Source organism: Sceloporus occidentalis, unplaced genomic scaffold (assembly GCF_023333645.1).
Source record: "Sceloporus occidentalis isolate IW3139 unplaced genomic scaffold, rSceOcc1.0.p SCAF_8, whole genome shotgun sequence".
Taxonomy (NCBI): domain Eukaryota; kingdom Metazoa; phylum Chordata; class Lepidosauria; order Squamata; family Phrynosomatidae; genus Sceloporus; species Sceloporus occidentalis.
In genome coordinates, this window is record NW_028316988.1 from 12,339,556 (window position 1) to 12,349,727 (window position 10,172).

At 48.8% G+C, this 10,172-nt stretch overlaps 2 protein-coding genes across 8 annotated transcripts in view; both read right to left on the reverse strand.

Annotated features, from left to right (window-relative positions):
* RC3H2 (ring finger and CCCH-type domains 2) overlaps positions 1 to 3,144 on the reverse strand; it is a 27,795-nt gene extending 24,651 nt beyond the window's left edge. For 2 of the 4 annotated variants that reach the window (XM_089534691.1, XM_089534690.1), the window contains exon 1: positions 2,933 to 3,144. The gene's annotated coding sequence lies outside the window, so the exon portion shown is untranslated. The remainder of the gene's footprint in view (positions 1 to 2,932) is intronic. The other 2 variants (XM_089534695.1, XM_089534692.1) reach the window with 1 other exon arrangement.
* A 609-nt stretch (positions 3,145 to 3,753) lies between these two features.
* ZBTB6 (zinc finger and BTB domain containing 6) lies at positions 3,754 to 9,692 on the reverse strand. 4 transcript variants are annotated; one of them, XM_089534705.1, is made up of 2 exons: positions 8,994 to 9,692; positions 3,754 to 6,892 (listed from the first exon to the last, which is right to left on the reverse strand). In XM_089534705.1, exon 2 carries the CDS (start codon positions 6,873 to 6,875, stop codon positions 5,598 to 5,600), a length of 1,278 nt encoding a protein of 425 aa, XP_089390831.1. In that variant the 5' UTR covers positions 6,876 to 6,892; positions 8,994 to 9,692; the 3' UTR covers positions 3,754 to 5,597. The 4 variants fall into 4 exon arrangements, with proteins under 4 accessions (XP_089390831.1, XP_089390830.1, XP_089390829.1 ...); XM_089534704.1 differs by having other exon boundaries at positions 8,516 to 9,692; XM_089534703.1 differs by having other exon boundaries at positions 9,205 to 9,691.
* Between the last annotated feature and the right edge of the window lie 480 nt (positions 9,693 to 10,172).

The following is a 10,172-nucleotide window of genomic DNA, read 5'->3' on the forward strand; positions in this document are numbered from 1 at the left end:
TGAAGCCACCAGAGATGAGAGGTTTCCAAATGCTGCATCCTATTCATTATTCATTCATCTGCTATATTTACATCTCTCCCAGGAGAGGACCAGCGTAATGTAGGGGTTTGAGTGCAGCCGGACAAGGTGCTCAGCTATGGAAAGCTAGTCTGCTTCTGCTTGGAGAGTCTCCCTTCTCATTTAAATCACTCTTTTAAAGTGATGTCTGAGGGTGACCTGTGGCCCTTGGGATCCCAGTTTGGAGCTCCTGTAGTCCTTAACCCTAGTAATAATAGCAATAATAATAATAATAATGACTTTGCATGTGGGGATTCCCTTCCTAACTAAGACAAGCAATGCTGCTTGATAGGTTTATCATATGTGATACAAAATATTAATACTATTAATTATAATAATGACACAGAACCTCCATTTTCAGGGGAAACAGATCTCTATTCAGCCAGCATTTAGGCAAATCAATATAAAGATATCAAGAACACAATTTGTAATGTTTCAGCTAATCTTGGGACAGGCCCCACAATTAAATAACTCAGTGAGCGACACCCAGAAGCATCCCAAGTCAAATGCCGTTCCATGCCAATCCTAACCAAGATGGAATCCTATTTGAAATAGCCATGTTTCTTTCCAATGAAACACGGTTAGGGGATTGCTGTTACGCTGCAACTGTAAGCCAGCCTTTCTGAAACTAAACTAGCAGGACTCCCTTTAAGGTAGGCATGAAGACAGTGTTATAAGCAGCATTTTGATCTTGTACTGCTGTACCTTTCTTTCAGTAACAAGCAGTGAGAATGCAATTGCTGCTTTTGGGAGGGTTGGATCCTCTAGTTTCCTCTTTCTCCAAGTCAAATAAGACAAGAGCCCTACAGAAAAGGGAGAGATCCCCAAACTATCCTGAGTTTCAGTTTCACTATTCACACACACACAGGAATTCACACACACACACACACACTTACTTGCAGGGTGCGCTTTCACTTTTCACACACCAGGCTTGGTCTAGGGCAGCCAGAGATGGGGAAAGAGAGAGCCCTGAGTCACAAGGAAGAGCAGCAGCCATAACAATAACAACAACAACAACAATGATAATAGCAGCACCCACATTGTCTAGATGTGATGCCCTGGCGTTTAAATAGGCCTCCCCTAAATAGCATTGAGACTCACTATTTCTGTACGGCGTTTGCTGCGTCTGCCACAAAGTCAGGGCTCCATCTGAGCAGGGGCACGTTCCTGAAAGACGCGAAGAAATAAAGAAGGCATGCCCCTGACCATGCGCAAAGGGCCATTCTTTGACCACTGGCTAAAGCTTGCATCTCCAGAGAGAAGGCTTATACCTGGCAGGGTTCGGCTCGCCTTCAGCTGTTGTTGCTGTTGTTTACTTATCTTGTTTTTTTGCCGTATGGTCTTAAAGGAGAGGCAGGGTATAAATATAATTTATTATTATTATTATTATTATTATGATCATCTATGTGTCATAAAAGCTTTTCTCCCTGCACAATCCTGCGCAATGCTGGTTGGGATGTGAGGATGGTTGGTCCATCGTCTTGTGCTGGAAGTCCTAAGGATCTGAATGAGGCAGAATATATGTATATGTATATATGTGTGTTTATATATATGTGTGTGTGTGTGTCTATAGTGCCAACAGCATCCATGACATACAAATGCAATTATCTGTATGGCTATAACTGTCTAGCCCTCCAGGACACAGGTCAGTTGATGTGAGATCAACGCTGAGGCGTCCAAGACCAAAGCAAAGCTCTGGCGCCACAACAGCATACTACCCTTCCCAGAATTCCACAGCCTTGAGCCATGATGGATAATGGGAGCTGCAGTCCAAGCATGTCTGGAGGCCCCACAGAAGAGAAAGGGAAGCAGGGCCAACGCTGAAAAGATGATGGGAGCTGCATTCCAAGACTATTTGGAGACCCTTCACAAGAGAAAGGGAAGCAGGACCAAGGCTGAAGGATGATGGGAGCTGCAGTCCAAGAACGTCTGGGGGTCCCATAGAAAAGAAAGGGAAGCAGGGCCAAGGCTGAAGGATGATGGGAGCTGCAGTCCAAGAACGTCTGGGGGTCCCATAGAAAAGAAAGGGAAGCAGGGCCAAGGCTGAAGGATGATGGGAGCTGCAGTCCAAGAACGTCTGGAGGCCCCATAGAAGAGAAAGGGAAGCAGGGCCAAGGCTGAAGGATGATGGGAGCTGCAGTCCAAGAACGTCTGGGGGCCCCATAGAAGAGAAAGGGAAGCAGGGCCAAAGCTGAAGGATGATGGGAGCTGCAGTCCAAGAACGTCTGGGGGTCCCATAGAAAAGAAAGGGAAGCAGGGCCAAGGCTGAAGGATGATGGGAGCTGCAGTCCAAGAACGTCTGGAGGCCCCATAGAAGAGAAAGGGAAGCAGGGCCAAGGCTGAAGGATGATGGGAGCTGCAGTCCAAGAACGTCTGGGGGTCCCATAGAAAAGAAAGGGAAGCAGGGCCAAGGCTGAAGGATGATGGGAGCTGCTGTCCAAGAACGTCTGGGGGTCCCATAGAAAAGAAAGGGAACCAGGGCCAAGGCTGAAGGATGATGGGAGCTGCAGTCCAAGAACGTCTGGGGGTCCCATAGAAAAGAAAGGGAAGCAGGGCCAAGGCTGAAGGATGATGGGAGCTGCAGTCCAAGAACGTCTGGAGGCCCCATAGAAGAGAAAGGGAAGCAGGGCCAAGGCTGAAGGATGATGGGAGCTGCAATCCAAGAACGTCTGGGGGCCCTACACAAGGAAGAGGGAAGCCAGTGCCTCAAGCACAGCCAACAATGAGGGATGATGGGAGCTGCAGTCCAAGAATACGTGAAGACCCCTCCACAAGGGCCCCTCCCTCTCTGGCTCAGGAGCGGGAGGGCGGGCCCCCCTCAGGCCACGCCCCCTCTCGCTGCCCCTCCCTCCGTGCAGGGGGCGGGACCACCCACCTTTTCCTCGTCTTCTTCTCCGGAGGAACCGCGAAGGCGGAGGGCGGGGAGTCTGAGGCGGCGGCCAGGCCCGCCCTGGAGCTCCTGGGGCCCGGCGCCTCCCCTCAGACCCCGAGAGGGGCGAAGCCCGGTGCGGCCCCGCGGCGTCGTCTTCGTCGACGGCGTCGTCTCCTCATCGCGGTGACAGCCGGGAGCCCCGCCCACCTCTTAGGCCACGCCCCTCACTCTCGCGAGACTTCTTGAGGCCCACGCCGGAACCACGCCCACTCCGCTGAGAAAGGTGGGTTGGTCTTCGTTGCCATAGAGAGGAGCCGCCTAGACGGGAGGAATAACCCTGAGACTATTCCTGAGTGGGCGTGGCCTCATTTGCATACCGAGCGCGCCGTGTGCAAAAAAAGGGTCCGGAGGGTGTTGTTCTCGCCGCCGCCTCACCCTCGAAGGGGGCGCTGTGGAGCCAGTGGCTGATTGACTAGAAATGACCTCCATCCAGGTCAGTTCGTTTCATTCTGCAAGGCTTAATGGCTGCAGATCAATCAAGGAATGGCGGCCCTTGTCTTGCTCCGCTTGACCTCCTTCCCTCTTCGCCAGCAGCTGAGGCGCCAGGGCTCACCCTCCACTCCTCCCACCATCTGCTAATTGAAAGCTCGTTATCCCTTTCCCCCAAAGGGATGTCACTTAAGCGCTTGGGGTCCATCCAAATGCATTCATGCTGCAGAGCTGATACGCCTTTAGGCTGCGTCCGCACTGCAGGAAGAACCCAGTTTGGCACAGCTTCCACTGCCCTGGCCCCATCCTCTGCAATGCTGGGCTTTGTAGGTCCCTGGCAGAGAAAGCCAAACGTCTCGCGAAACTACAGATCCCAGGACCTTCAATGCGATTCACCCTTTCAGCTTAATCTTAAGAAGAGGATCAGAAAGCATCATTCTATCAACCGTGGGCAAAACTTTTATTTTCACTACAGTCACAGAGAAGGAAAACGCAGAAACCAGGCGCCAAAGCAGCCGTGCCCAAAATCATACGGCAGTTTGCAGTTACTATTGCAAAGTGAAACCCCCAAAATAAACATGAACAGGCCTGTAACACACAAAGTACAAAGGAACGGGGAGAGATAAGCCTTTAAAGAGAGGCAGTGTGTTCTAGTGGTTTGAGTGTCGGACTACGCTCCTGGAGCCCTGGGTTCGAGTCCCCGCTCCGCCATGGAAACCCATTGGGTAACATTGGGTGAGTCACACTCTCTCAGCCCCAGAAAACGCTGGAACAGGTTGGCCTTTGGGTCAGAAAGACCTCGAAGGCACACAACAACAAGCAGGTGGTGTGTAACGCCATTCAAAGGTAGGGACCTCCAAAAGGGGTTGGACTACAAATACTATGCTGACCCACCATCCCCAGCCAAGATGGGAATTGTAGTCCATCCCATCCATGGGACACCAGCTTGGGGGAAACAAACATAGAGGATCAAGTGAGAACTTGTAACTTGGACCATTAGCACACCAAACGGCAAACATTCATTTTTAACACTAAGCCAAGAAGAACCTTACAAACAGTAGCCTAAGATGAGACCCATGTTCTTATGCAGAAAGCGCATGTCTCTGTGTGTGTATATATATTAATACACAGATATTGCCAGGGAGGACAAAGTACAGATGGCTGTGAAATACAAAGCAGGAGGAGAAAGGAAAGAAGGCATGGGGGAAACCTAGGTGCCATAGAGGTGACTCAGCCTGCTTACCAAATGCAGATCACACCCATATTAACAAACAGCAAAGTTCCCCGACATTTTGGCTGGAAGGAATGGAGCCAGTATCTTCCCATTCAATCTGGCTGACCCAGAAAACATATCCAGTTCCAGTTCGGTCCTCTTGAATATGGCCAGTGCTCCAGGATAAAAGAGGAAAGCTCAAATAGGAGGTTTCGAAGAGGTTGCCCTTTTCTTTCCACTAACAAAAGAGCATGAAGGTGCTGTTTGCAGTTTAATTTCCATAGGAGAAAGTCGCCTTTACCTACTGACTTCACAGCCGTCTCCATCGCTATCATCATCTCTGTTTAAAGGATAAGGTCCCAGAAGCCTTACAAATATAATGAAATTGCTCTTTTAAAAACCACCTTTAGAAACTCAAGTGCTGGAACGAAAGAAGTCCCCCCTAAAGTTTTTTTCTTCCCACATATATAGTTATATAAAGTAATGTGTGACCTCAAAGGAATTGTGGGGCTGGGATGGGTAAACCCACTTTTTGTTCTGCTTTGTTTTCTGGGTCGTATCCACACTATAGTTGTAACAGTTTGATACCATTTTAACTACCATGGCTCATTCTTATAGAATCCTTGGATTTGTTGAAAGGGGCTTCTCTGCTAGAGATTCTGGTTCATGGGAATGGGCTGGTTCTCTGTAGCAGAGACTTCCAAATGTTTGCCAAACTACAGGAGGGAGCCATGATGGTTAAAGTGGAATTAAAGTGCTATAATTGTGCAATGTGGATACAGCACCAGTTGCTTGGATCAAGCTCTCACCTACCATCATGAAGCTGCTGTTCTTGATGGAAATTCTGGGGTGCATTGGTTAGCTGTATGTGCAGAATCCGGACCTTAAAAGATAGGGTGAACACAGTGCTTTGCAAGGACCGTCCCCTAAACTATACATCCCCCACCCTGCGTCCAAAGGGTCACGCTAGTCATAGTCTATCCTGACTTCAGTAATGGAGTCGAGCGTGGCTTTGTCCACGCCGCCCCTTCCATGGACGGATGTCAGGTGCTTCTTAAGGGCGGACTTGTGCTTGAAGTCCATGTCGCAGCAGTGGCACTTGTAGGGCCGGTCCCCGCTGTGGATGTTCAGGTGGTCTTGGAGGGTGCTCTTGGCCGTGAAGGTCTTCAGGCACACCATGCACTGGAAGGGACGGATCCCCATGTGGCCCCGAATGTGTCGGTTCAGGTTCTTCTTCTGCGTGAAGGTCTTCCCGCACTGCAAGCAGAGGAAGAGCTTGTGCATCTTCAGGTGGCGCAGGTAGTTCTCCAGGTGGAGGAAGCCGCGGGGGCATTTGGGGCACTGGTGGCGCCATGAGTAGCTGGACTCCTCGGGGTTTTGGAAACCCGGCATGGAGGCGTCTTCCGGGTTCTCGCTCCCAAAGCTTTGGAACGGAGCCCCCGTCACTTCTGTCATTCTGCTCTCCACCGTTGAGTTGATCAAGGAGTGCTGAGTCTCAGGGAAATACAGGTTGGTTTTCGAAGAGGTGGATGGTTGTGAAAACTGTTCCTCGTCCACTGCGGGTGGGTTGAGGGAATCCATTTGGAAAATGCAGATCTCCTCGTCCTTGTATCCGATCTCGACAGTGGAGATCTCGGGGCTTTTGACGTCCTTCCGTCCCAAGATCAACCTCTGCCTGGACGGCATCTGGCTTTCCTCCTTCTCCCGCTTTACGTGATCCTCTAAAAGAACGGGGCTGTCTTCAGAGATCTCAATGATCTCACAGTCTCTGTCTGAGTTGCCATCTTTGCTTCCCAGCTCCATGTCGGATGAATGGCATTTCTCGGTCTGCCCTCCGTTGCCTTCCACGGAGACGTTGATTTCCAGATAACGGGAGAGAGCCTCAGTGCATTTCTCCACAATGTGTACCATCTGCAGGTAACTGGCAGCCGTCAGGTATTTCAGAAGCTCTTTCCTCTTCACCTCCAAGGCCCCCGTGTAGCACGAGAGGAGCAGCTTCCGGCCCACCTCTGCACTCTGCAAGATGGTGATCCGCACCTGCTGTGACTGCGTGAGGAGGAACTGGTCGCGCATGAAGGTGGAGCAGGCCGCGAAGATCACCTTGTGCCCGGGGAACTCGGTGTCATTGATGTAGATGGAGACGTCGCAGAAGAGGTTCTGCTGCCTCAGGAGGTTCATCTTCTGCAGGACGGAGTCTCCTTGCTGGTCGAAATGGAAATGGAGCACGTCTGAGTCGGCAGCCATGGTTGCGGGTCCTGCGTCTGCAGCAAGGAACCAAATGAGAAAACAAATGAGAAGCGTTTCTCTGGAAAGGCCTACATTTTGCTTTGCCATGTCCTCCTTTGCTGGTCCAGCATTTATAAAGGATGGGGGTCCCTGAGTCCATCACCCAGGAGGGTCTCACAAACAAAAAGCCTAAATAGAAAGGGAGAAGCTAACAAAGTACCAAGGTACTATATATCCCTAAGTACTGTATATTACAACAATGAAACCACTATTTGGAACTTCATACTTCAAATTATACTTTAGGATCTAACCTTCTTTGCTGGGAAATTGCTCATTTAAAGTCCAGTGGTTTCCAAGTTCTTGAGAGGCTGGTGGAATAATTTTCACAACTAATATAAATCAAGTTCAGTCGAATCTTCACCATCATTATCTCAATGATAAATTGATAGTCAGTGGCAATCTTTAATCTTTCAAATAGCAAAATGGGGCTGTTATTTCAATACTAAATTACCATTAAGAGGCAATCTTTCAGGTAGCAAGGCGACTACCTCCGGAGATTTTATTTTTAGTCGTTTCGACATATGGGTCTTTCTCAGTTGATATAAATCAACTTACACTGAACTTCAGAATTCAAAATTCAGGATGCAGTTTTCAACACTCCTTTCAATTTTCCTCTCTCTTGGAACAAGCCCTTTTCCATCTGGCAAAACCAGTCTGTCATATACAGTACTAACAAAGGCATATACAGATGGATCTGAGGAAGTAGACAGAAGTCTAGGAAAGCTCATGCTGCCAATTTCTTTCTTTCAGTGAGTCTCAAAGGTGCTGCAAGGTCTAGATCCAGTACTTAGGGATACGCAGTGCCTTGGCACCTTGTTAGTCTCTCCCTTTCTATCTCTCTCCCTGAGTCCAGCCATTCTTTGCACCCACTAGCCCTGACCTCCTCCCAAATCCTTGCTCTGCCTTACCTCTTGGGTTCCTTCCTTGCTTCCTTCCTTGCTGCTTGGAGAGATGCAGCCATAGACTTCCGGAGCCCTTTTGGAGCATCCCTGGCTGGTCCTTACCTTCACCCGGAAGCGCAGCACATTGCAAGCTCCTCATTGGCTGGCCCAGACGACTTTCCCAGCCAATCAGAGGGATCTCTCTCTCTCTCTCTCTCTCTCTCTCTCTCACACACACACACACACACACAGAGTGCAAGCCTCCCTTTAAAGCACAGACGCACACGCAAAAATAATAGCAAGATACCCTTCCTTTTGATACACACACAAATGCAAGAATGAAACCCAAGCATAGGAGTCTTAAAGGTGCTGCTCCATTTCTTTTTCCCCCTTTCCCTTCCCTTCTTTTTACACATACACAAACACACACACACACACAAAGGCCAATCCCAGGAATCGTCAAAGTGTTTCTACCTTCCCCCCCCCTTCCTTCTTTGTGTACATACACACATGCAGAAAAGAAAGCCAGCCGGTCTTAAAAAGGCGCTCCCTCCATTTATTCCACCCGCTGTTCGCCTTCTTCTTATCCCAATATTTGCACAACGGCAGCAAAATTCCAAGGACTTGGGAGTTGAGAGAACAGCTTCTTCTTCCTTGCTGCGATTCCTCAGAAAGGAGGGAAGCACTCTGCACATGTGCAAATATGCTCTTGCTCACCTGGAGTGAAATCTGCCTGGTGTGTGTTCTTCAGACAGTAATGATGATTACCAACGAATATGGCACTGTCGATATGAATTAGTTTGGCAGAATTCACCGCAGCTGCGCCCAAACCCTGGCACTTCCTCAAAGAGGCCAGATCATTTGCATCTCTGTTGGTTTTCCACCAGCAAGCAAAGGCGCTTCCCAGTTTTATTCACTCCTTTGCCAAAGGTTTTAACTGGGGATGATATTTCTCCAAGCTATGGATCTGTCCTTATGTTTTCATTATCATGCATTTTATTATTTGCTAGCTGCCTCAAGCACACCTTACTGTAGACAGTGGAATATCAATGTAAGACCCATAAGGGCCCATGCTTGCGAGGCATTTACAATGGGGAAAAAAGAGGCTGGAAAGGAATTCAAATGTTATTCTTTATCCACTTTCTGCTACCTACTTGGAACCATTTTTGCTGCAAGAACGGGGACATGTCCTCACCTGGGGAATTCCTTAACAGGTGTACTTGTGTGTCATGTGTGGTTGTTGTTCCACCCGGACCTCCAAACTGGATCCTTTCCCATTATCCTCCAGAGCAAGAAAAGGAGGAGTAGGTTTGCCACACCTTGACATCAGTTCTTACCAAGATGACTTTCTGAACAGCATCAAGAACAAAGGCAGCAGTATTTTGAGGCAGAAAAATGCAAATCACCTTTTGGGGGTTGGAGCCCTGTTGGCGACTTCTTCTGGACCAAGGAGTTATTCAGCAATTCCTTCCACAATGGGTTTCCTACACTATGAGCTCCAGGCCTTGCAACTCAAACAGCCACAGGCAGATGGTGATATGGACACACTGTAGGAACTCAGCATTCCCCTGCAGTGTAAATGGGGTTTCTGTTGGGGAGTGGAAAGACGCACTGTGACCACCACAACCACCTGCAGAGTTGAACCACGTCGGCAGGACGCCAGGGAGAAGGATTTTGAAGAGATGTCTGCAACTGATAACGACACTAACGAGCCTTCCCTCTTCACGAGGGCTTTAATAAATAAGTTACTTTGCCAACCAAACAACCATAACAACTAAACAGATAGGCAGTTACATAACAACAAACACAGGGGCAGGTGCTCTGACACCAACTGACACTCTCTCTGTGACAGTTGAGAATGACAGTTGACAGTTGCATCAACATTCCAATGATGCACTGTTTAAAATACTGACACATTTAACTGCCACTAGAGCTGTAAAATAACTTCCACAACAGCTCCACCTAGTGGCCACATCATTGTCATTTTATTAGACCTGTTTCAACATGGTCCTGACAGTTTCCACCTTGGACTACATTTCCCAGAATCCTCCAGCCAGCATGGCCAGTAGCTATGCTGGATGGGAAGTTTAGGAGAACTGCAGTCCTACAATGTAGCCTTTTCAAGCAGTGTTATCAGAAACCGTTTCTCAGGGATGAGGTATTTCAGAGAGGCAAATGATGTATGTGTCCTTGTCCACTAGAGACAAAATTGTATAATGTTGTGCTTTGCTTCAGGCTCTCTCCCTCAGCCCAGGGAAAGGCCACAGAAATACACAAACTCTGTGTGGCAGAGAGCCATTTTCTCCAGGGTCAGACTGAAAGCAACCTGTAATTCCCCAACACTGGCTAGAAGAGGGAAGGAAGGAGGGGAGGA